This window comes from Primulina eburnea, chromosome 2, assembly GCF_022965805.1.
Source record: "Primulina eburnea isolate SZY01 chromosome 2, ASM2296580v1, whole genome shotgun sequence".
Lineage (NCBI taxonomy): Eukaryota > Viridiplantae > Streptophyta > Magnoliopsida > Lamiales > Gesneriaceae > Primulina > Primulina eburnea.
In genome coordinates this window covers 5,718,990-5,745,908 of record NC_133102.1, presented here as the reverse complement: position 1 = coordinate 5,745,908, position 26,919 = coordinate 5,718,990, and the positions used below count along the sequence as shown (strand labels likewise).

Below are 26,919 nucleotides of genomic sequence, written 5' to 3'. Positions count from 1 at the left end.
AAAAAAAAAAAAACCAAGGGCCAGAAAATTTCTGGCCCTTGGATCTGCCCCTGCAGGCAATGCCTGCAGGGGCAGGGTCGAATTTTCCGGGGAGAACCCCCTCGCCAGATTTATTCAATTCAATGACTGTGACAATTTGTCTTCAGCAACCTCGAAGACCTGGCCGGATAACATACTAAAGATAAACACGAGCTAAAATCTCATGAACAAAGATGTAATTTAAGAAACTTAATTAGGGAAAATCACAAGCTGCCACAATTTTTACTTGTGCCATAATGTCATAATATCGTTCTTACTGGAGAAGTCAAATGATACAGATGTTTCTCTTCCTGCTGTGTCTAACTAATTACAACACACAGACTAGTTCTAAACACAGAATCATTCACTCAGGAGAATGATGGTTGAAATTCCCCCGAAAATAGAAAACAGAGATCTATATACATTTGCTCATCTCTGTCCTAGTCTAACTTACATAGTCCCCCATCAGCGACATGGGGATAATAACAGTCTTGAAAAGAAGCATCTCAAACTTGGAAGCTAAAACATTATACATGCCCTTCTCCACCATTTCCTTCGATTTTTCTCCATGTCGTCCAGCCCCAGCTTGTGGGCTTTTGTCTTGGCTTCACTTAACTGAACCTTGTAGCCTTTTTTCCAAACCTCGAACCTCTGTTTCAGTTTCTTCACTTCCTCAACAGGATTTACAGAATAGGACTGTCCAGACTTGCCTTCCACAATTGCCAAGGCTTCATCTTCAAAAACAATTTTCCTTTGGTCAAACTCCTCCACAAGAGGAATGATTGCATTTAACCCACCATTCATCTCACGACATGCCCTGGCCTCCACACCATTGTTGTAGGATTTGATGGGGATGTTACCAGCAGGATTCTGGATTCCCATAGGTTGACCCGATGTGTTGTCACTATTAAGACTTTTTTTTGCAGCTGCCAAATTCATCTGCAATAACAAACAAGGAGTGAGCAGCCCTACAGATAGTTATTAAATCATTTAGTTTTAAATACTTTCTTTTTTTCATGGGTTAACTGGCTATGTCGCTACAGCCGCTGTGACAATAAAGCTAGACTTCAGAAAAGCTGATATATTTAATTCCCTGTTTTATTTAACATTACAAATGTTTTAGCCCTCCGTTTTTTGGAATCATAATTTGTCTCACATTAGCCTAACTTCAGCCATAGATCATTATGAGTGAATAGAGGACTGCCTGTATGCTCAGTTTCATCCTAGACAGACTTGAATATCAACTTCATGTTAACAAACCAAAGCAACTATTGATTACCGCTAACTAATATATAAGTTCAAAAGCAACCCACTTTCAGCAATTGAGGGCATCCTTTAGCTGGATGCTTCCTGTCAACAGTGTTCATTGCCATATACTGGAAATCATAGCAAAAGAACAAGAATAACTCACTTGTAAAGATGAAAACTGAGTTTGCCACATTTCCTCCATGGATTTCATCTTGCCATCATATTCTGACCACCGCGCCTCAAATTGCTGTACTTGCGCTCTCAAAACCTCGATTTCATTTTCCTTCTGTACAAGTGTCACCTCTGCCATCAGTACCTGCCTTTTAAGTTCTTCAGCACCCAAAGGTAACAGATGTGGTGGCAAATCCTGCTCAGTAGATCGAAATTAGGCATATTCTGATTGCACAAACAGCTTTCCATGTATTGTTGTAACCAGTATCAGTTTTATTCAACTTCCCTTCATAGACGATTACATCCACAACAATTCTAAGATATTTGCAGTAAAGTGGACCAATGGGCACCAGTTCAATTGCACTTACATTCACTTCACTGCCAATTAAACATACCCAGAACCAAAACGTGAAATAATTGATAAAGCATTTCCTTGCAATGTAACCCAAGACATAAGAGCTTGACATTCAGAGTGTTTTTCAAAAATAAAAGAAAAAAGTAAAATGGCAGAAAAACGAAGTCTATCTGTCGTGTGAATAAAATTTTAAAATTTAAAGTAAAAGCATTAACAAAATTAGCAGATACAAGGTTTCAAACAGGAAGCTAAGTTTAGATAGGTAGTAGAGGAGTAAAATGTTTTGTTCCTTGTCTCATTTTCTACTTATTGGATGAAAATAATTCAATCTTTTGGAAAAGAAATAAAAAAGATGAAATTAAAAATATATTTGATTAAAAACAATGCAAGTTCTTTGAGATGAGTGGTCAAAAGCAATTTTTATTTGTTGAAATAACTGAAGAATAACATCAGTAAGTAGTTTTTAGTTTTTGCGTTTGTTATTCTTAAATTAAATAAAAAAAACGCATATAATAATAAAAATAGTAAAATTCCTATTAGTAAATACAAAATTAGAGATATATAAAAATAAAATTACATAAAAACGAATAGATTCAATAAAACATTAAAAATGTTCATAAGACATGTTCAAAAAAAGAATAATTTGTAAATAATATCAAAGCAAAAAATAATTTGGATAGTAAAAACCAATCAAATGTAAAATATAATATTTATTTAAGGAGAAAACGAATGTAGATAAATGAACTATGTAAAAAGATTAAAATTTAACTCAAATGCGAAGAATATAAAATGTATTTAACTTGTTAAATAATAACAATATAAATATAAAAAAATCCAATATGAGGAGTCAGATTCCCTTTTTGGCTTATTGAGCTTATCATTTATCAAGAAAAATATGCTGCAAAACAACTTAATATTTACATATTTATATTTTCTGAAAAACATCTAAAAACAGATTCCCTTTTTGGCTTATTGAGCTTATCATTTATCAAGAAAAATATGCTGCAAAACAACTTAATATTTACATATTTATATTTTCTGCAAAACCAATTCTTGAAGCTATATACAACCTGTCCCCAAAAATAAAGAGAGAATCTGATTGGGGCATTAGTTCAAATATATCATCAGAGAAGAAAAGTATTATTCTCTCTAAAATTTCAAAGAGAGTTGATTGATTTGATGATGAAAAATTACAGTAAAAATCAGTTTTACATGATTGCAATTTGGTCACTCCTTGCTTGACTTCAAGGAAATTTTGAAGAGGGCGATGACTGCGGAAGCACTTCTGCACCTCAAGAGAACCCTGAAAAGCTTGTTTTCTAACTTCTTCCAAGGCACCAATCTGTTGCACACAGTATACAGACGATGAGGCATACTAATCTGTGAGAGAGACTAACATCCTAGAAGCAATCTCCAGGAAATGTTGGCAACAGATGCGCAACTCCAGAAAATAATAGGATCAACTGAAATTGCTAGATGAAAGATAAACCGGATTCAATCATTCTTTGCTTCAGTATTAACTTCTACTACTTCTGAAACTAACCATAAAATCTAAAAGAAGTGCATCAACTAGTAACACTTCCAGTAGATTCTGAAAACCAAAACTTCCGCAATGCTGTTAGTCTTAAGCTAGTTACTTATTGATATTAATTCAAAAATATCATGTCCTGGAATACAATATAATGAAAGCCAAACTATCAAGATCCAAATCTTTGCGGCCATATAAGAAGAGCATGAACAATAAATATTAGAAACTAACCCAACACAAACACAAAAACACACCTGTCCTGCACGGAAGTACAGTTTCGTGAAACCGACTTGATACATTTCTGGGAGGATATCACACTGCTGCAGAATGGCAACTGATGTGGTTAAAGGATCTTGACAAACATTATTTTCTGGAAGCAGGAAGCGATACCTGAAATCCCTCCCAGCAGATTATAAAATATCAATACAACCATAAGGAGTGACTAAAAAAATTAAGATAGCCACATTATACCTCCTTGCAAATTCTTGATGTGCCATTCGAGCGGGGTAACCTGATCTTGAAATCCTAACCCCTGCTAGAACCCCACAGCATCTGAGCTGCTTGAGCAAAAGATCCTTTTGAAACTCATCATGAAGCTGCTTAGTATTTGGTTTTATGCAATAAATAAAGTGTGGCGTTGTGCTTTCAAGATGACTCATTAATTTAAATAGCTGACCCTGCAATCACGAAAGAAAGTAAAAAACATTCTTAACTCATGCAACTTGCACGGAAAGTTTTTATCGATTAAGTTTATGCCCAAAGGGAAAAATGAAGGGTGGACGTTACGATCATTTCTATACTATCCAACATACTGATTATGCTAAAAGAAGAATTAGCTCAACAGTTTCAGCATTTTTCCATCTGCCGAAGTGCAGTTATCCAGTTGTTTCCAACTTTTTATTCTTTTGGCGTAAGTGGTCCAATAATAAATGGGGCTAGGAATGGGAGAAAAAGCGACACCTTGAATTTTGTGGCTGCACTTTGCTGTTCACAAGCTAACTGGGATTCATTAAGCAATAGAGATGTAAACAACTGAGGAAGCCGACTAGTGCATAACGAGAATAATTGAATGACATCAAATTGCATTTGATCTCTGTTCTTTTCCAAGAATCCACCCAAGTCATAAAGTACCTAAAAACAAAATTTAACATCAGTAAGAAGTTTGAAATCATTTTAACAGAGAAATAAAAAAAAATGAGCCGTGTATAAAAACATTGCCATTTTAAAACATCCATCTTAGGTGGTCATCCTTGCACCAGTAGAAGGACCACAGCACAAGAAGTAAAAGGCAGGAATGCAATGCATGTCATACATGTCAACTGTTCAAATTAAGTTACAAAAAAGAAGTTATGTCTATGCACATTAGGCATCCGGTCGAGCCACATGCTAAGTGGTCGACATATGGAAATCATAGTTCCAGTTCTGTTGAATATGATCTCATGGCCATGATTAAATCTTAAACTGTGAAGATTAGAATGAATCTGGTTAAATATTTAAAAATATTTGATTGTGATTTGATAAGATAAATAATTTATTTTGTATTTGGTAGGATAATATTTAATTAGGCCTAATTTAGTGAGGTTAGCTCTAGCCTTATATCATATTATTGTGTATTGTATGCTGCAGATGATACGGGAAATATTTCTCATATATTTTTCCTATCCCAATTTGTTCTTTATGGTATCAAGAGCCGAAGGGTTCTTCTCCATCGACATTCCGATGCAAACAAGTCTTATGCTTCTAAAATCCAAGGCGACAAGCTCCCAACAGAAAATTCCTTCCTTTCCGAAGGTGATTTTTCGTCGCTGCAAATCATACTCGACAAACAAAATGGGCCCAGTCAGTCAAGATCGTTATTTGCAGCCGAGGGAAGTTGGCTATCTCTTGGGCAATCTTACAGCACCCAAATTAATCGACTCCTCGTATAAAACTTGGATGGCAGAAAATTCAATTGTGCTTGGCTGGCTGATCAACTCCATGGAAACTAAAACATCAATCGTCACTATCTTTGGTTTCAGACCGCAAAAGAAGTGTGGGATGCGACGTGAAAAATGAACTCTGACCGGGAAAATCTTCTCATAATTTGAGCAACATTCAAAGCTTAAAGAATTAAAACAAGGCCAAAATTCCTTGGTCGATAATCAAACACCATTGTTGGGCGGGTCTTATTCTTTGACTCAATCTTATAAATTCCAGTCAGTTTTAGTGTATCATTTCAACCATCTTGGATAATTGACTCTGGTGCCTCCGATCACATGATAGGAGACTTGAGCCTTTTTGTTCTTATACTCAATAGTTCGAGTCACTCTCATATTAAGATTGTTGATGGTTCGTTAAGTCTTGTTTGCCTAGTGTAGTTTCTCATTTTGTTTCTAGTTCTAAGGAAATAATGCTATGGCATCATCGTTTTGGTTGTCCTACTTTTTCTTATTTGAAACGATTGTTCCTATCGTTATTTGATAACAAAAATATTGGTTTTCTTCTTGTGAGATTTGTCAATTAGCCAAACATACTCGTTTATCTTTTCCCCACAAACCTTCTACACCTTTTTCATTGATCCACGGCGACATTTGGGGTCACTCATCAATCACTACATCCCATGGGAAACGATGGTTCATAACTTTCATCGATGACCACACGCGAGCTACTTGGGTATGTATACCTTCTTCATAATAAATCTGATGCCAACAAAACCTTCAAAACATTTCACCAAATGGTCCAAACTCAATTCCAAGCGGTATTCAGAACCTTAGAATTGATAACAAATGAGAATATTCCCATATGGTTATCGAGGAATACCTATGGCATCAAGGCATAATCCATCGGAGTTCTTGTGTCGATAGTCCAAAACAAAATGGGGTATCAGAACGCAATGATTGTCCTTTATTAAAAGTCACTTGTGCCATCATGTTTATCATGCATGTTCCAAAGTACCTATGGTGGATGTCATCCTTAATGTTGCATATATCATCGATCGCCTACCCAGTCGAACCATCAATTTTGACACCCTGTTATCTCTCCTTAGAAGACCATATCAACATTTATCCAATTCCAACCGTCTTCCCTTAAAAACATTTTGGTGTACATCCTTTATTGTGAATTCTGATCTAAGCCAACAAAACAAACAAGTGGTAGATTCTTGATCAGGTACTTGTCATGACATTGATATTCCAATTGCAGTCAGAAAAAGTTTGAGATCTTGCACTCAACACCTGATTTCTAACTTTGTATCTTATTCAAATTTATCTAATTCATTATGTGCATTTACCTCGAGTCTGTCAAGTCTGATGATTCTCGGGTCTAATCCAAGAAGCACTTAACAGTTCCTGAGTGGCGAACAACAGTTTTCGAAGAAATGAATGTGTTGAAACAGAATCAGACATGGAACTTGGTTGAATTCCCAAAAGGGAAAAACACAGTGGGATGCAAATGGGTGTTACAATCAAGTACAAGGCAGACGGTTCAACTGAAAGGCACAAAGCACATCTGGTAGCCAAGGATTCACTCAAACCTATGGCATTGATCATACCTAGACATTCGCACCAGTCGCCAAATTCTTCGATCCTTACCATGTTGAGTTTACAAACAGTCTGCTTTTACAAATCTTCTTCAAATCTTGACTGGTCACTGCATCAGTTTTGCTATATAAAAATGCATTATATAAGCCAACTGAAAAAGTCTATATAAGCCAACCTCCATGATTCGAGAAAGCAGACTGTTGTAAACTCAACAAATCTCTCTATGGGTTGAAATAGTCATCATGTGCATGGTTTGAAAGGTTTTCCAAGGCAATAAAAAAATTCGGATATAGCCAGGGACAAGCAGATCATACCCTTTTTGTCAAACATTCAAAAGAAGAAAGCATCATTATTTTTACAGTATATGTTGATGACATCATTGTAACAGTGAATGATCGCCATGATATTGAAGATATCAAGTCGATGATAGCTTGAAGTCAAAGATCTTGGACTTCTGAAATACTTTCTGGGGATGGAATTTGTTCGAAACAAAAGGGTATTTCAGTTCCCAACGAAAATACACTTTAGACCTTCTAGAAGAAACATGCATGCTTGGCTGCAAACCTAGTAAAACTCCAATTGAGTCGGGTATCGAAGGAAAACCGGTGTATAAAGAAAGATATCAGCATCTTCTTGGGAAACTTATTTATGTCTCATACTCACCCAGATATTGATTTTGATGTGAGTTTAGTACGTCAGTATATGCACTCCCTATGTTAGGGCCATCTAGATGTTGTATACAGAATTTTGAGATACTTAAAACAGATTCCGGGCAGAGGTCTCTTTTTGCAAAAACCAGTGATCATCGAGTGAAGGACTTCACCGGTACAGACTGGGCTGGATCTATCACTGACACAAATCTACATCTGGGTATTGCACTTCAATTTGGGGAAATTTGGTTATTTGGAGCAAAAAGAAACCGTTTGTTGTTGCAAGAAGTAGTGCAGAATCAGAATATAGAGCCACGACTCAAGGAGTATGTGAACTCAATTGGATAAGACGCATGATGGAAAAATTAAAATTAACATTCATGGATCCCACAGCTTTTTGTGACAACAAAACAACAATCTGCATTCAAAATCTTGTTCATCACGATAGGACAAGGTACGTAAAAGTTGATCGACACTTTGTTAAAGAAAAGTTGGAGCAAGGCATCATTAGTGTTGAATACATGCCCGTTTCTAACCAACTTGCAGTTAAGATATTCAGTGAAATAACTCTATTAAGATTTTCGGAAGAGACGCATTTTCAGCTTTGCCTCTCAACAGAACTATTGTAACATAAAAAGAAAAATTGAAGAGAAGGCTTAGCTATTAAAATCACTTTATTGCATGATTGAACTTAATACATGAAACTGATATATGTTGCTGGAAAGACCAGGTCTTAATAATTTGAAGCAAATGGTTAGATGCAGCAGCAGTCCCAAGACACTTGGAAATCTAATGTGCACATAAATAAGTTGGGCAAACTCACATGAAACTAGACAACGCATAAGATACTAAAGTATTATATAAAATCAAATACTTGCTGAATGCTTTTCAAAAATAAAACATTCCCTGACAATATGATTATCATTTATCATAGACCATCCGAGAAGCAAAGGCACAACGATATTTAAAACTAACCTCTCCACAGGAATGGTAGACACTGAATGCTCCATCTCTATCTCCTTTAAAGCAACTATGAGCATTCAGGTGCTGCTTAAGCTTACAAGCAAAAGTCAATGCTGTGGCATTGAGGAAACTTGATTCTTCATCCAACAAAGATATTATCCCACTAGGCCTCTGCCGATAGACAAAACAAACTATAAGAATTACACTATACTGTTCCAACAACCTTCTATTTTTCTTGCACGAGTGAATATGCCTATAAGTCTATTACAGGTTTATATTAAACATAAATCTAAAGATGGAAGCAGGGAGCACACATGAATTTGGAAGTAAGAAATGTTACCAATTCTCTACCAACAATAAGTCTTGGCCTAGACATAATTTACAGGGACCCCACCACATAAACATATATTTAGATTAACCATGTAAAATCTTGAATGCATTAGAAAAGGAATTCTAAAAGGAAATAAGAAAACCAAAAGGATAAAAAATGAAAAAATAAAAAAATAAAGAAGAGGTAAGAAAACATGATAGACTCCTAAGCATACAATACATGGAGAAAAGAAATACCTTCTCAAAGAGATCTAAACAGTCTTGGTTGTCTACAAAATCAACTTTTGTCCAGTCAATTCCATCAACCTCGTACTCCTGGAATCTTTATGTCATCATTATGCATAACATTTAGAGTACTAGAAAAATATTCCAGGAATCTTCTAAAAAGACTCAACTGAAAATCTATGAGCTACTGAAAGCCCAAGGAGTGCTATCTTGTGCACGAAATGGCACATCAACGTGCACAGATGGGGCAGAACTCTTGAAAATTTTAAGACATGACAATGCTATTCCATGTCCACGCATACATTAATAAAGAACCAAAATGTCCACATGTACACTAACAAAGCACTTAAAGCAAGTCTGCGACATTAAAAATCTAGATAATGATTCATGTTCGCATAAAAGTCAAAAGAGTGAATGCAAGCAACAAAATTTGTCATTAATCAAGCCTCAAATTCATGTGAAGAATTTGAAAATTATTAAAAACTTCTCTACAATTTTTAAACTGTTGGCACACCCTCAGGGATTAAACTATATCAGGGTGACCCCCATATGCATGCTAGCCATGTCCAAAGCCGCCATTTCCCAAGTTTTTCTAAACTCAAAATGTCATGCCAAACAAGTGTTGAAACAGTGTAAGAATCTGAAACTGGACAAAAAAATATTTGAGTCTCAGTAAATTCTTGATTGTGCAAGATAAGTCATATAGGATAAAATTGCAAGCACAATAATCTGCCTCAGATTTATTGTTTCGCCAGATAGGAAGCCCAGCCTTTTAGCAGATTATCATAATCAATGATAACTGCAGTAATGTGGTTCAATTTCTTGCAAATGGACATGTTAAAGGGGCGTGGTATGAACCAACCATGCCATGCCTTATTTTGCACTCATGGTAACATATACGTTGCTTACATCTTGCACAAGTTTGAAAAGATGCCGAGTAAAATGTTGCTGGAGCCTCTCATGAGCATAATTTATGCAAAACTGTTCAAAACTATTTTTCTGGAGCAAAAATGCAAAAAAAAAGAAGAATGAACAGGAGTGAAATATGGGTATATTATAATATCAGAATTCAGAAACAACAAAAACTTGACCAATTTTTACTTCAAATGATTCAAACCCGTGAACATCTAGAATGCTTATGGATTTCCCAGAGTGCTGTTTGCTCACTGCAAGAGCTGAATTGATCTCTTCTACAAGCCAATAGAACAAGCTCGCATACATGAACTTTGCTAGTGCATCTCTTGTATCTCTTGCCTAAATCAAAAATAAAAATAGATTCTATTTTAGTTAAAACGGATTGGTAGTTGAGTTTATTAAAGAATACATAATCTTTCTCAAAGAACGCATTGCATGTGCCAGAGGACTGGCAAGAAATATTGGTGCAACTCTGTATGGTTGTGAGACCAAGAAACAGCTAATCTTTGAAGAACAAACATGAAATATTTTTTAATGAACCTTTTGTAGTGTCAGCCTCTCGGTGACTTCTACATTTCCATCTTGTATTCTACAGGATGACAAAGCATGTATTAGGTCCTGTGCACTGCAGCCTATCAAGCTAGCGGCATTGGTAACAGCTGCATCAGATAAAGGAAACTAACTATGATTTGGTAAATGAAAGCACCTATACATTAGCATGGATATCAAAAATTTCAGGCACCTGTGTTCAACCTTACCTTAAAAACAGCTACGAGTCAAAGAAAACAAAGAAATTTAAGATAATTACAGGTGCATTAAGATCGTGTAGAACTAATTTACTAGGGCGGAGAAACATGTCTAGGTTGCTTCTGAACAGATATGTCCTCATTCATACTCAACAAAAGTTATCTAATCTCATCGGTTACTTCTCTCATATCAACAAGCTGCTGTGAGGCTGCTGCTGCTGCCGATCATCTACATCATCCGACTCAACAGATTAGACGTTCATGCTTGATGATTTTTCTAACAGAAGTTCATCTTATGTAAAAAGTTTTTCTCCTCTTATGCAACTCAAAAATGTTATCTCTTTCAAAGCGAACCATATAGAACAAACACAAGCAATGAGGAGGCAAAAGAAACAAAAGTGAAGTCAGATATTTAACTTACCTTCATCAGCAACAACCTCGATGTGGTTTTCAAAGTCAACAACATGAAATGATATATTTCCCAACCACAATACTGCAGAAATCATCTCAAAGGCATGTTCCTGATCTTCTTTGCTGATTCCAATCATACTTAAAGCTCCCTAATAAAAGAACGCTATATCAACTAATTACTAAACTAATATCTCCAAAAACAATGTTGAGCAAGCAACTCGCTTTGTGGAAATCTATTTTCCATATTAAAAAAAAACATTACTTATTCATCTTCAACGTGATTACTTTATGATAGATAGTGAAACATATAACTAACACTTCTATCGGGTAGCACAACAGAAGCTTTCTCCCCTGTAGTTGAAATTATTTTCCCTAATTCCCAAAGTCCATTATGTAGCTGACACCAAACACGAAGTTTCTGGAAAAAAAATGAGAAAGTGATGCTAAAAATACACATGATTCAATGGTCAATGAATCTTAATATCATGTAGATCATAAGAATTTCAACTTAATAAAATGTTTAAATGTGCAGATCTAAATGTGTAAATTGTATTAATAGCCAGATGATGAAGCAGAGATGTGGGCAACGATTGATTTCCATTTTGCAGAAAAGGCCTAATCTCAGAAAATTGATTAATGTACAGTACACAAAGATGTCCCAAAATTTCACAAAATAGTAACAAGAACAGTACGCAAATAATAACCCCAAAACAGCAGAGATAATTTTTTTTCTACAAACTTCAACTGTACATTTTGGAGCTTAAATGAAGAAGCTTGAACAGGCTATAAAACGTTCTTTGTCTAATTCCCCTCTATCCATCCAAAACCCGTCGTTAAAAATAATCATGACTGCGTTTTTAGAAATTTTAACATAAATATCACTTAATTCAAACAAGAAACAAACAAAGATCAACCGAATTGACTACCTTTTTCATGAAATGTTTTAGGCTATCGTTCCCCGCAAAGTCCCTGAACCCCAAGAGAGATCCAGGGGACGAATCCACGAGCTTGGCGGTGTCCTCCTCCAATTGTGACTCTTGTTCTTCCTTCTCAGCTGAAACCATGATACAGGGCGATTCTCCTGCGTCCATTCCTCTGACCTTTTTAGCCATAAAACTATTCGGCTCATTCCTTATCAAGCCTTTCAAAATTTCCTTCTTCACATTGCAATCTGATGGACTCGAATGTGGTTCAGCTTCCCCATCTTCGATGACCGTTGGCAGCGGTCGCTTGGCGGAAGGAAGCCTTGCCCGAGAGGCGAGCTTGGGACGGACGGGAAGTGCTGGAGGCAAGTCCTTCGGCTTCTCATTCTCGTCTCTTCGCTGGAGCAAATCCAACATTTGCTCCAAAGAGCTCCGGGACATCGAATTTGACGATATAGACAACATATTTCCGCCCAAAAGAGCTCTGAATCCAATCAAAAATTCTGCGATTACTCTTCTTTTCTGAAAGCAAGTTCCAAACAACGTCTAAGGTGACATTGCTCAAAACAAGAGCATAAAACCCAAACCCAGATCAAAATCCCAAATACTTCAAAATTACGGCCACAACCTTCGTATTTGAAGACTGCATTACCATGAATCGAACACAAATTCCACGCTTTATCCACACCAAAAAGCCAACATTCACGAAAAACAGAGTATAAGGTGGCTCGATATTGTAAATTCGAGTAAAAATATTGCAATTGAGTTCTTTAGACCAGCTTTTGCTAATATATAATATATAATCATTCGAAATACTTCACAGAGCCAGCCAACCAGAGGAGCGTTGAGATCTGACAAAGGGAATTTGAGTTTGAAAATGGAAAAAATAATAATCCAATTAATTTGCCACCTTTTCAGCTTCCAACCTCAAAAGAAGGAAAAAAACTTGAACTTATCAAAGTGGGATAATACCCATTTTCGTCCTTTTCGTTAACCGCTTTTCCCATTTCAGTCCCACATGATTTTTGACTGCGTAAATAATCCTTCATGTTTTCAAAATATTCTCGAATTGGTCCATACCGTTACTCTGACGTTAAGTTTAACGTTGACTTGTGAAAAACTGCAAATATTAGCGACGGTTTTTCAAAAGCCGTCGCTAATTAGTGTCGTTACTATTTTCATAAAATAAATTTTAAGTTTTTTTAAAAAAATTTATTAAAATTAATTTTTTTTATTTAATGGAAATATTAAACCGTCGCTAATTAGCGACGGTTTGTTACACCGTCGCTAATTAGCCACGGAGTTTTACAAACCGTCGCTAATTAGCGACGATGATCTAACTCGTCGCTAATTAGCGACGGTTTTTATATCCATAAAATAAAAAATTACTTTTAATAAATTTTTTTAAAAAAACTTAGAATCGGACTATGCTAACAATATTAATGATCTTAACTAATACTTAAAAATTTACAAAAAATTAAAGCGAAAAAGTTTACCCTAAGTCGAAACTAAAATCGCGTAAGAGAAAATTTTTTAAGTGTTGTGAAGTGGTGTGTATGAAAATGGAAAGAGAGTATATTTATAGACAGTTTGTTTTATGCTTTTGGTAAAATAGCGACGATGATTGCAAAACCGTCTATACTTCAAGGTTAATAATATTACCGTCGCTATTAGCGACGGTGTTACCAAAACTCGTCGCAAACTGTCTATAAAAATACTCTCTTTCCATTTCATCCACACCACTTAACAACACTTAAATTTTTTTTCTCTTACACGATTTTAGTTTCGAGTTAGGGTAAACTTTTTCGCTTTAATTTTTTGTAAATTTTTAAGTGTTAGTTAAGATCATTAATATTGTTAGCAGAGTCCGATTCTAAGTTTTTTTTTAAAATTATTAAAATTAATTTTTTTATTTTATGAAAATATTAAACCGTCGCTAATTAGCGACGAAGTTTTTAAAACCTGTCGCTAATTAGCGACGGTTTATTAAAAACCGTCGCTGAATTGTCTATTCTTCAATGTTAATAATTTTACCGTCACTATTAGCGACGGTTCTAGTAAAATCCGTCGCAAACGGTTCTAGTAAAATCCGTCGAAAATATTTTTCTCTCTTTCCATTTCATCCACACCACTTAACAACACTTAAATTTTTTTTCTCTTACACGATTTTAGTTTCGAGTTAGGGTAAACTTTTTCGCTTTAATTTTTTGTAAATTTTTAAGTGTTAGTTAAGATCATTAATATTGTTAGCAGAGTCCGATTCTAAGTTTTTTTTTAAAATTATTAAAATTATTTTTTTATTTTATGAAAATATTAAACCGTCGCTAATTAGCGACGAAGTTTTTAAAACCTGTCGCTAAGTAGCGACGGTTTATTAAAAACCGTCGCTGAATTGTCTATTCTTCAATGTTAATAATTTTACCGTCACTATTAGCGACGGTTCTAGTAAAATCCGTCGCAAACGGTTCTAGTAAAATCCGTCGAAAATATTTTTCTCTCTTTCCATTTCATCCACACCACTTAACAACACTTAAATTTTTTTTCTCTTACACGATTTTAGTTTCGAGTTAGGGTAAACTTTTTCGCTTTAATTTTTTGTAAATTTTTAAGTGTTAGTTAAGATCATTAATATTGTTAGCAGAGTCCGATTCTAAGTTTTTTTTTAAAATTATTAAAATTAATTTTTTTATTTTATGAAAATATTAAACCGTCGCTAATTAGCGACGAAGTTTTTAAAACCTGTCGCTAATTAGCGACGGTTTATTAAAAACCGTCGCTGAATTGTCTATTCTTCAATGTTAATAATTTTACCGTCACTATTAGCGACGGTTCTAGTAAAATCCGTCGCAAACTGTCTATTAAACCTACTCTAATTTTTCTCTCTTAAAATTAATTTTTTTTATTTTATGAAAATATTAAACCGTCGCTAATTAGCAACGAAGTTTTGAAAACCCGTCGCTAATTAGCGACGGTTTATATTAAACCATCGCTAATGTCAAGTCAACGTTAACCTTAACTTTGGGATGACGGTAGGGACCAAAAATCATGTGGGACTGAAATGGGAAAAGCGGTTAACGAAAAGGACGAAAATAGATATTATCCCTATCAAAGTTGATAGAGAGTTTGAGCTGAAATTAAATAATTATGAATTTGTAAATTTACACATTTAAAAAATAGAGTGAGTCTCGTGTGAGACCGTCTCACGGATCATAATCTGTGAGACGGGTCAACCTACTCATATTCACAATAAAAAGTAATACTCTTAGCATAAAAAGTAATATTTTTTCATGGGTGACCCAAATAAAAGATCCGTCTCACAGATATGACCCGTGAGACCGTCTCACACAAGTTTTTGTCTAAAAAATAATTATGCATTTAATAAATCATAAATTAATCTAGTTCTATAGTTGATTTGGATTTTTGTATTTGTATTAAGTTGCTACTTTAATTTATGGTGTTCAAGTAAGTAATATCGGGGATTTGATTTTTTTTTTTCAACATATCGAAAATTTCGATACATATAATTAACATATCGATTACATCGAAAGTGTACAGTATTTCGGTACCATATCGATATATAGAAAAAACCTTAAATTTTTTGAATTTTATAGATTTATTGTTTTAAAATATTTTATATTTTAAGATTATATATTCTTTCGGTATATAGTAAAATTTTTTAATTCCATATCATTATCATAACTAAAAATTCAGTATCGTTACAATATTGTACCGAAATCTTCAGTATACCGAAAATTCCACTAATTCGATATTTTTTCGATATGATATTATCGACATACCGAAAATTCCATATTTTTTCTCACCTCTAGTTATTTATATGTTTCAATCCATTATCTTCATACTATAAGTATTTATCATCGTATTTCAGGATTCAAATAATGAATTAAAATGTAGATATTAATGTAATTTTTAGTCGTACTCTCGTTTTGTACCGAACATTAAATTTTTAACCCATGTTTTCTCCCTTTTATGCCACTAAACCTCGGAGAATGTCGGGTTGTGCCAAACTTTTCGATCTGATAAATCCTCCTCTATGCACGTGATATTTTTATACTTCTTGTATTTAATGAGGTTTGATATTTTTATTCCTATATATTTTTTTACTAAATTTAATTACAATATCGTAGTTATATTCTGACAATCAAGTAATAAATCACTTCAAAATCATATAATTAAATAACTAAGGTTACGTTTGATTTAGAAGATAAAAATAAACTGATTATTAGAATGTAAATGATAAAAGAAATGATTGTGATAAAAATGTAATATATAATTTAAAATTGTATTTTTGAATTTTTTTATGAAATGACAAAATTGTCCTTTTCTTTTTTCCTCCTTCTTTACTCCGGCGACGATGTGATGGTCGGTGGAGGCGATGGTCGGTCGGGCGGCTGCCGTCAGTAGGCGGCAGCCGGCCGGAGGTGGTCGACCGACGGCGGCTGCGGTATTCCGGCTGTCAGCCAGCAGTAGGCGGCGGCCGTCAGTCGTGGCGGTGAGTTTGAATATAAGAAAAGAGTAAAATTGGAAAAATATGATGGATTAAGAGTTGGATAAATAATCCTAAGAGGTGAGGAGTGATTATTTTATCACCTTATACAACATAATCATTTATACGAGTGATCGAGTTGGTTAAATAAAAATCGTACCAAACGCTTGATTAGGTGGGTTTAACAATCATAAACCCACCTAATCCCATGAACCAAACAACCCCAAAAAGTACTGAACTTTATTACATACACGATTAAATAGTAAAATTCACATACTCGAACAAAACCAAAATTTAACCGTCGGTTCCACTTCGTAAATTTTTAGATTTCGGATTTTATTGGGATTATCTCATTTTTATTCAAATATTTAACACTAATAAAAAAAAATTATACCATTAATTGAGTTCTATTTAATCATACATCAGATATTTGATTATATTTCGATTTGAGCCACATGCATTGAGTTTAACATTTTGGTTTTTTTTTATAATTTCGAGGTGACTTCGTTTGATGATTTCAATTTGACAAAAACTTATGTGAGACAGTCTCATGGATCATGTTCTGTGAGACAGATATCTTATTTGGGTCATCCATGAAAAAGTATTATTTTTTATGCTAAGAGTATTACTTTTTATCGTGAATATCAGTAGAATTGATCCGTCTCACAAATAAAGATTCGTAAAGACCGTCTCACAAGAAATCTACTCTTTAAATTTATTCAAGATCCTAGATTTAAATTCAAAATTTATGATCTCCTACTTTTGTAGCAAAATGCCAAAATGACTTATTTCTAATGGCCCGCCGCACCAGTAAATATAAATGGCCTATTCATTTAACCAATATACTATAGAAATTTAAATCTCGACTAAGCAAATTGAAAAATGAAATATTTAAAAATTTCAAAAAGATGTTTGGAGGAATTATGTTTTTTTATTACAATATCGGGATGGAGTTAGGGTCGAGCCGGTTTATTCCACTCTACCATTAAGAGGAGTGTCTTTAGTCCACTCAGCATATAAAACATACAACCATTATTAATCTTTTAATCATATATGTCATGTGTTGAGTAGATTAAATACATTAACATTAAATGTACGATTTATTTAATGGGTCGTGCTTTCGTGAAAGAGGAAAAATCTAGAATCTACCATGGGAATATGATCTAGGAAATTAAATAAAATTAAAATCGAGGGAGACAAGAAAAATCCAGATTATCCTTTTCCTAGACAATGCTTGGAATCTAATCATAAACTGGAACCAAATGGAATGGAATATCTTCTATTGAATAGGTCAGCTGCAGGCCCTCTTGCTGACATGCATGTCTCTAATTACCTTCAAATATTTAGATCACCAAAGATTATATTTATATTTTTTTTCTTATTGTTTGGTTTTTTTCAAAAAAAAAAAAAGAATGTAATAAAGTATAAAAATATATATCAGTTAATAGAAACAGTAAAAAGAAAAAAAGAAGGTATTCTCAAATTGGACCTTTTAGATATCTAATATTATTTCCAAAAAAATCGAAAAAAAATAGAGAAAAAAATGGATTGTTTTTAAATTCTCATAATCAGAATTTTATATTGAAATTCGAATTTGGATGTGTCCCACTGAATTTTACTTGTTTGTGTCTCATTTTTCCTGATCTTTAATTAAACTCGAGAAAGTAAGATGTCTTCTTATATTTATTTATGAAATATAGCGCAGATTTTAAAATTGACTTTTTGCTTCTAACAAAATGAGGCAAACCGGCAACAAAATATGACTATTTCATTTATGAGTAGGTATCCTGTGAGACGGTCTTATGAATCTTTATCTATAATACGGATCAACCCTACCAATATTCATAATAATAATAATAAGTGTAATACTCTTAGCATAAAAAGTAATACTTTCTCATGAATGACCCAAATAAGAATTATATCTCACAAAATATGATCTGTGAGACCGTCTCACACAAGTTTTTGTCTTCATATTTGTTAAGATTAAAAAATTCAAATATTTTGACAAATATAAAAACTCGTATGAAACTGTCGAATTACTCTATTTTGTGACATAAATATCTGAACTGACCTATGAATATTTTTTTATCAGATATATTATTTTTCACCGTTGATATGAACTACATCGACACATTTCACATAACACATATGCCAAGTCTAAATATATGCATCATTATTCAAAACGGAATATGGGCTGTCATGTTATGTTCCTGTTGCCGCAATTGGAGTGTGGCAAAAACTTGTGTGAGACAGTCTCACGGGTTGTATTTGTGAGACGGATCTTTTATTTGAGTCACCCATGAAAAAGTATTACTTTTTATGCTAAGAGTATTACTTTTTATTGTGAATATGGGTAGGGTTGACCCATCTCACAGATTATGATCCGTGAGACGGTCTCACATAAGACTCACTCTTGGAGTGTTCTCCTGTGTTGGACTCTGCTTGATTGCTTCAAATTAAGACACACCAAAATAAACACGGGATATCAAGTTCACATTGCGATTTATATCTATTGATCATTGCAATTAATTCAACAACAATAAACAGTCAATAAATACACGTTGTTATCAATATTTATGGACTATGGTACATAATAAAAATTAAGTCGCTCGTAATTAAAATTACGGTGGAACCCGTAACTGTTATTTTCGATACATATTAGGTAAACTCTCGGGCTAACGCAATAATCTGAAAATCATGCTGCTCAAGTAAATCATATTGGACAAGTCATGTGTGACAGACTCACACGAAAAGTTGTTGGTAGAAAAATCGATATCTGACAATTATTTAAGCATCTATCTACTATACCAACCCATACACCTTCTTCACGAGCCCCCCGACATAATCTATAATATGTAACATATAATAATGAACAAAAGGAAGTGTGGCTATATTGGTCAGCATAATTTCGTTTAACCAAGAAACCAACCAAATTAAATTTATTTTGAAATTCAATTAGGTTAATTTGGAAGTTCATTTTTTAATTTTTTAAAAAATTATAGGTTATTTCGTTTAATCGGTTCGGCTACTTTTTGGATTTCAAAAATCTATTAAACCGATTTAGGTTTTTATTAAAAATAATTTAAAATTGTTAGGACCTAAATTATAAGATTTGTTGGGCATTGCTTTTTAATTTTGTGTGGCCCAGATTTGATGAGGGAAAAGCCTTGAGAATTTCATGCATATATTATCTTGTCCAAGAAACATTATATATTTAAAAAGTTTTAACAATGACTTTAAAAAATCTTGAATAAACTAAGTATTTTAATTTTTTTTATAAATTCCATTTGTTCGGTTTTAATATTGAAAAATCGATCGATTCAGTAACACACATATTTGAAGATACCCACAAACAATTTGTGTACAGTGTTGCACCGTGCAAATCGTGCATCGAGTTGTGCAAAACACTTGGCAAAAATTTAGAGCAGCGAGGTTTGTACCAGACGCTAACAATCTTTTTTTAGCATACATAAATTTTTTAAAAAAACTTAAAGTTGTGTTTGATCGATTTGAACGTGAGAGATATTTCAAATCTACATGAATATGAAATCAAGAAAAAAAAATCAATTCTTTCATTTTAATTTTGAATCAAAAGATACAAACAGATTTGATATGTGAATTCGAAACCAAATTAATTCTATCCAAACATCAGCTAAAAGATTTATATAGACAAAGTGAATGATTATTTAATTGTATTTCTTATCATAAAATGAAATCGAAACCAAACTATATGACTAGCCGTCCATGTCTTCCCATTACAATCAGTAGTTTATCTGAATAAAATGGAATCTTCAATCCAAAAAATAAATAAATAAAATAGAATCTTCAGATTCAATCCCTAAAGGCAAATAATAGAAATATTCAATAAGCGACATTGCACATGCAATGTTTGTGTCTAAATTAGTGGATGTGTATAGTTATTTAAGTATCCTGATGATTTAGAAAATAAAAAGACATCAAAAGATAAATACATCAATATATATATAATACAACATCCAACTACCATATAGCTGCTTATACAACATGAAACACTCTGACTCTATACTGAATACTGATCTCACCAAAGGATATGACTTGTTCAACATGAATACGATCATCGCAAAACAATACAAACTCGCTACAAATATAATTCGGTTTATTCCCTTGTGGGTCTAAATGAATCAAACAAACAGGTGACCAGAGAGATGTCAAGAAAGAATGTTTGAAGCTAAGCATATTTATTACTGGCATACAGCTACAAATGAAATGCTCAAACTGCTCCCTACAATATTTTACAATCTCCAAACAGATGAGAAAATTAATGCCCAGCACCTCGTTCTTTGTACGTGTAGAATGTTACGAAGGAATCAAAATAACAAGGCCGTTCAAGGTTTTGAGAAGTACCCTTGTGTCAAAGAAGAAAAATCATAATCTTTTCCTGATTGTGGAGAAGAGGAGGGGATAGAAGATGCCGCCGGCTGTCTGCTTTGGCTGGAAGGCATATTGCCATTGTTTGAAATGTTAGGACCCGTGGTATATGTGCTGTGATAATAAACAAATTAGAATCTTGATAGCATTGTCAATAATAACACATGCTATCAGGTCTACCATCAACAAACTCGTAAATTCATGGCAAATTGCAAACCATTATAATTCCATTTTGCGGCACCCCAGGATGCTGCGTAGGTAAGAAAAATCTTCTAATTTCATGATTGCAGGCAAACATTGTGTGTATTTACGTTATCAAATTCCTAAAACAACATGTTTGTTGTTTTTATTTCTGGTACAAGTCCGGATGTGACAAATGTCAAATGTTGGAGCAAATTTCTGTGTTAGGTTGCTGTTTCTTGATTAAAGATATGATGAGATGACAAAGCATATCTAACGCCGATCAAAATAATCAGTAACTTGTATCAAATAAAATGAGAAGAAAAATGCCTGGAGTTTCTCCATTAGCACTTAGATCCACATCCCAAGAAGTTCAAGATAATGCCAACTACGTCAAACACTTAAACATGCATACCTAGACATGGACAGAGTAAAAGAGTTCCCAACCGGATGAGTTGCTCCCATGTTCCCAATCTGTCCAATGAGAAAAATACTAGAAACTAAGAACAAATATCTTTTTGATTTTCAATTAACAGAATTATATAAAGCCTGATTCCACCTGCATGTATTTATCTAAATCAACCTTTCCAGTCGCTGGCATTACCATTCCAGGGAACTGGTAGCCAACGTTTGGCCGACTTTGATTAGACGAGGTGGTGCCATTTGGCCTTTGTATTACATTGTCAGGAACATTTGGCATTCCACCCGAACTATTCACTGTGGCAGCCTTTAGAAGAGACTGTTGTTGAGCTAGCAAGGAGAGTTGGTGAGCAGAAAATGGTGAAACCATGTTAGACTGCACATGAAAAAATAGTATTGATTTGGATCCTGAATCTTGGGAGAAGCAGCAATTGAAGTACAGTCAGAATGAAAACCTAAAAAATCTGGAAGCTGTGGGGTTCGAGATAAAAATATTTTGTCTATTTACTCTGGTTAAAAGAAAAACATATAATTTTTTTGAGTGAAGATTAGGGTGAGAGGGTGAGGGGATTATATTCTGCTGGCACTTCTTTAACTGATAACATACCTTATCAAATAGAGACATAATATCACATTTGGCATCTTCAGGTGTTGCTGGCATGGAAGTAGATGTGATTGAAGGCGAATCTCTAAAAATATCTCCAACCTCAGAAGTGGATTGGCTCTTAGTATCAACGAGTTTTGCTGGGCCAATATTCTCTTTCAATGACGACCCATCAGCAGCTGCAATTTCCAAAGGTGACTTTGAGTATTGAGGCTACATGGATATGCATCAAACTAACAACCTAAAATAATTATCAAATCTATTGTTTTGTATCTCAAAAAACCAATATCTCAACCATGAAGAAAATGAAAATGAGATTCATTTAAACATATACATTGAAACCCTGCCCAAGAATCGTCATCACCGGATGCCCCAGCAGCATTTTCACTAGAGCCGTCCATAGAAAGCATATTGAAAAGATCAGTAGCGTAATCAACTTTAGGAGGTGTGACTGCCTCAGGAGAAGGCTCTGTTCTAAGAATAGCTTGTTCAGTCACTGGAACCGGAGCCACCTGTATGCCATCAGGAAAGTAAGAGCCCACGGTCAGAATTTTCATCCATCCAAGAGGTATACCGTGTAACATAAACTAGCTTCAGCACAATGCAGCAATAAAATATTTTCGTCGATTATTTCATAAAGCATGGCAACAATGGTGTCTAGAGCACCATTATTAGTTTTGCATAAGCTCGTGGCACAATGCAATGCCCTAAGCCCAAGCTTGACTTCTTTCCTTTATAACCTTTCTCCACATGTTCCGTTTTTCGGAAGCAGAACGAAAGAAGCCAAGCTTGCCAACAATAATATTTCATGATAAATGGGGAAGATTATGATTGCGCGAATAAGATACTTATCGCCATAACATGGATTCCGAAAAGAAGTGGTGAAACTATCATGGAGACAGGGAAAAAGCACAATGCATAAGCAACTGAACATACTTGTTCAGGCCCTTCAGGAGGCACAGGAACACTGATCCCAGTGGCAGAAATATTTCCCTTTGCAGTGTTCGCCGGGACATTCTTCTTGCCATCAAATGAGTTTCCAAAGTTGCTTACATGTCCACCACTACTTCTATCACCAGGTTTTTGCAACTGAACAGATGCTTTTTCTTCTGTTTTTCTAGAAGGTGACTTTGGTTTTCCTTCCTTGCATACCCATCTCTTCTCTTCATACCTTAGTTTGAGCATTTAAAAAATTGAGTTTTGCATAGGCATATCACAGTACAAATCATGACTCAAGTCCTTGAATATGCAAAGCACATACTTAGCACGGATGAAATTCTCGATCCCAACTCTATCATAATTTGGGGGTAGTTCTGCCTCCCAATAGCTGTTAGCCTTCTCATTTCCCATGGCTATATTTATAACAATAAATATAAATATTGATTAGTAAAGGAAATTATCAAATTAAAATTAACCAAGAATGTCCAAACTCAGGAAACTCTTACATTGAATAAATTGAACCTGTTCAGGAAGCCATGTGTCTAGTGTGGCAGATCGGACCTACAAAGATATTGGATATCAACCATAAATTCAAAATTAACTATTATGCCACCATCTATTTCAAAAACAGAAAGCATATAAAAGAGATAATCCTGCCAAGAATGTATAAACAAAAGGACTATGAGTCTGACTCTTTCGCAGTTGTTAAATAAGGAAGTAAGTGACAAAATAAAAACCTTGCCAAAACTCAAAAGACAACAGTTACAAAATGAACTCCCAACTTTGGAATCTGAAATAAGAATAAGTAATAAAGGTTAAAAATTCTTATTTCATCAATAAATGAGCATATCCATTTGATTCAGGCATTCAGCCACCCAAAGCAAGTCCCTACTATCAAATTTCGTAGTCAGACACAAGAAGAATCCTGGAAGGGTCATATTCTAACGTCAGAAAATTTTTCCCACCTTATATTTTTTAAATTTCAGTAACAAAAGACCTGCATGACTAATAGTGCAATTGCACCATAAGAACCAAACCAAAAAGTCAACTCACGCATCCAAACATTATTAAAACCCATACAGACTAAAACTCAACATTCCAGTGAACAAAAGAAAAGATGGATGCCCCTAAAAGTAGAACACAAGCTTATGATTGTACAAGACCTCATACCTCTTAATAGTTGTATGAGTAAAATTAACCTTCCTTATTCATGCAGGAATCATATTTAAGGGAAAAATATAACTATGAATCAAGATGTCACCTTTGAGATGTGAACTCCAAGGCTTCTGTGGATCCCAGAGCATTGCATACATATAAAAATACCCAAGTTCACACTAGCCCATCGAGGACCTCTACACGTGAAAAGAAAAGCAAACAAAAAGATAACATCTAATAACAACTAAAAAAACAGAAATCAGAAGCCACAAAAGATGCATGATGCCAGATCAGTCTCATTTTTCTCCTAATCCTGCACATCATAAACTCGATCAAATGTTAGAAATACGCACTTGCTTTTGCAATCCGCACACTCCTTGTTCTCTGGCAACTTCAGAAGTCCTTCCAAAACCTGCAAACACAGAAACATTATTACAAATCAAATTTGGGAAACATACAGCAGAGCAACCGAGCAAAGTAGCAATCCAATTGCTTAATAAAAAGAACACGTCATTGAAACTCAATCAGAGAAGTCAAAAACCAAATGCATGGAAATAGCAAAACAAGAAGCAGTAAGCACTAAGCACATCCACCAGTTTCCTGATTCCCCATCAAATGACACTCATAACTTTCGTTTCTTCCAATTTCAATCAATGTAATCGCATATTTAACAACTTTCATCATTAGAGCATAATAAGATAGATATGAAACAGATAATCGCAGAAACAAGACAAAACCACCAAAAATTCTAATCCAGAATCTTTGCTCCTTGATAGCAGATGGAATAACCATCATCAGTAATTACCATTTACGACTCAGAATTCTTCCATAAGATGAGCGATTAAGCATATACAATCACTTCAGTGATTACAAAAAAGCACCGGTATTAACAAAATATGCAGCATGTTAAGAGTCAGCTTGGATACAGAAGCTGTGATTTAAAAAGAAAACATTTAAATAAGTCCAACATTTTTAAGTGAGGTGGTTTGGATACATGAACTGTAATCTAAAAAAAGCATTTATTTAAGTCCTGCATTTTTAAGTACTTTTATTAAAAAAACATAAACAATTTTGGTATTTGATAAATGTTTGAAAAGTACTTTAATATTTATTTTTAAATATAATTAAAAGTAAAAGATTCTAGCTTCTTAAGTACTTTTTAAAATTTACTTTTGCAACCAAACAATATAATTTGTGAGAAAAGTGATTTATTTAAAATATATAAATAATTTTTTTTAATCCATGGGCTTCTCCAACCAAACTCTGGCTCTAAGTTAGAAAGCCCCTTACAATCTTCAATATATCCAAACCAAATCCAGATCTCCTCTCTTTTGTAAACAAACCAAAGCAAAAATCACAATTTATCTGACAAGCCAAATCTCCGACAATCAATCAAACACAAAACAATCACATCACGTGCCTAAAGACTTCAATTCTATCAATTTAACATGATAAACACAAGCATCGACCATCCGAACAAGATATAAATCGATGAGAATCGAAAATCAACAATCATGGAAAAATTAAGATCGAGAAAAAAAATCCAATCCAATAAAAAAAACGAAGACCTTTCTGTGCTTGGCATTGAGCTCTTTGGAAACACCGGCCTTCTCATTCATTGTGAAAGCTGATAATATTCTCGAAATCCGTGCAGGTAAGAGAATAATATGAGAGTTCGACGGCCGAGATCGTTTCCCCTCCCCTCCCCTCTTCCTCCCACCGAGAACCGTCCCCGATTGGATGACCTGCGCCTTGATTGAACGTCAAGGAAGAATGATAGAGAAATAGAAGTCGTAGCTGGCGTCGTTTTTAATGTGTGTATATATATATATATAAATATAATATTTAATTTTAATTATCATTTAAATTAATATTTTATTATTTAATATTTTACGGTAGACTTTCTAAAAATTAACGGATACTCTTTCAAGTTTTGATTATTCACCTTCCAAAAAATCAACATTATCAAATTTGAGTTCGAGTAAATCAAATAAAAATTATGTGTCGAGAAGGTTTGGCGTCTCATCTCGATTTTGCCTCTCTGTCACTTGTGACTGTAGTATGTTCCAAAGATTTAGTTGTTCTCCAATTAAAACAATGTGTAAGTTGAGTTCAGAAAGTAGTGAGACAGTTTGATCTATATCCGATGTGAACGCCACAGTATTGAGATGACATTTTCCTAGCACAAGAGGATCAAGAAAGACGTATCTCTGATGTACTAGTTATCATGCTCACAGTAAACGTTGAGTAACTAAGTTGCGGAGCGAATAACTGTTGAAAACATCTAAATAGTAAGTTCACCTAAAAATTATCTTTAGGATGATATTGATAATAAAGAAAAATTATATTCAAATATATTTTTGTAGGTTATCATATATCTGAATGTAATCCTCGAGTTTGAGACGAGTCGAATTGGTTTTTTTTAGGAAAAATTGAGTAACACGATTTTCCTCTTATATTATGAAAATACAAAATATTTAGTCAGCAAATGAGTATAAATTTTTTTTGAAAAAAAAGAGAAATAATGTCGCTTCTATTAAAAATTGTAATATAATATTTGGTCCAATAATGAAGATTATCTGGTGACGATAGTCATTTATAGGTGTAGCCTTTCAGTACTTGACACGAGTCCACGACCCACCATTTATTTAAAAAAGCCATTTAATTAATTGCTGTGTGAAGAGGATACCATTCAATTATTTATTTTAC

The 26,919-nt window shown here is 34.2% G+C and overlaps 2 protein-coding genes across 4 annotated transcripts; both read right to left on the bottom strand.

Annotated features, from left to right (window-relative positions):
• Positions 1-96: 96 nt before the first annotated feature.
• On the bottom strand, positions 97-12,955 carry LOC140824023 (myosin-2-like). The gene is made up of 15 exons (XM_073185628.1): positions 12,005-12,955; positions 11,395-11,496; positions 11,089-11,227; positions 10,462-10,580; positions 10,108-10,260; positions 9,916-10,005; positions 9,019-9,096; positions 8,464-8,622; positions 4,281-4,451; positions 3,792-3,997; positions 3,575-3,710; positions 2,818-3,134; positions 1,700-1,815; positions 1,430-1,647; positions 97-957 (listed from the first exon to the last, which is right to left on the bottom strand). The coding sequence occupies exons 1-15, from the start codon at positions 12,464-12,466 to the stop codon at positions 538-540; spliced, it is 2,886 nt and encodes a 961-aa protein (XP_073041729.1). The 5' UTR covers positions 12,467-12,955; the 3' UTR covers positions 97-537.
• A 7,655-nt stretch (positions 12,956-20,610) lies between these two features.
• Positions 20,611-26,010, bottom strand: LOC140822739 (ADP-ribosylation factor GTPase-activating protein AGD5-like). 3 transcript variants are annotated; one of them, XM_073183599.1, is made up of 11 exons: positions 25,779-26,010; positions 24,564-24,622; positions 24,317-24,407; positions 23,562-23,616; positions 23,378-23,468; positions 23,053-23,287; positions 22,451-22,628; positions 22,120-22,295; positions 21,652-21,888; positions 21,508-21,566; positions 20,611-21,026 (listed from the first exon to the last, which is right to left on the bottom strand). In XM_073183599.1, the coding sequence occupies exons 1-11, from the start codon at positions 25,827-25,829 to the stop codon at positions 20,870-20,872; spliced, it is 1,389 nt and encodes a 462-aa protein (XP_073039700.1). In that variant the 5' UTR covers positions 25,830-26,010; the 3' UTR covers positions 20,611-20,869. The 3 variants fall into 3 exon arrangements, with proteins under 3 accessions (XP_073039700.1, XP_073039701.1, XP_073039702.1); XM_073183600.1 differs by having other exon boundaries at positions 21,676-21,888; XM_073183601.1 differs by having other exon boundaries at positions 21,697-21,888.
• Positions 26,011-26,919: the final 909 nt, after the last annotated feature.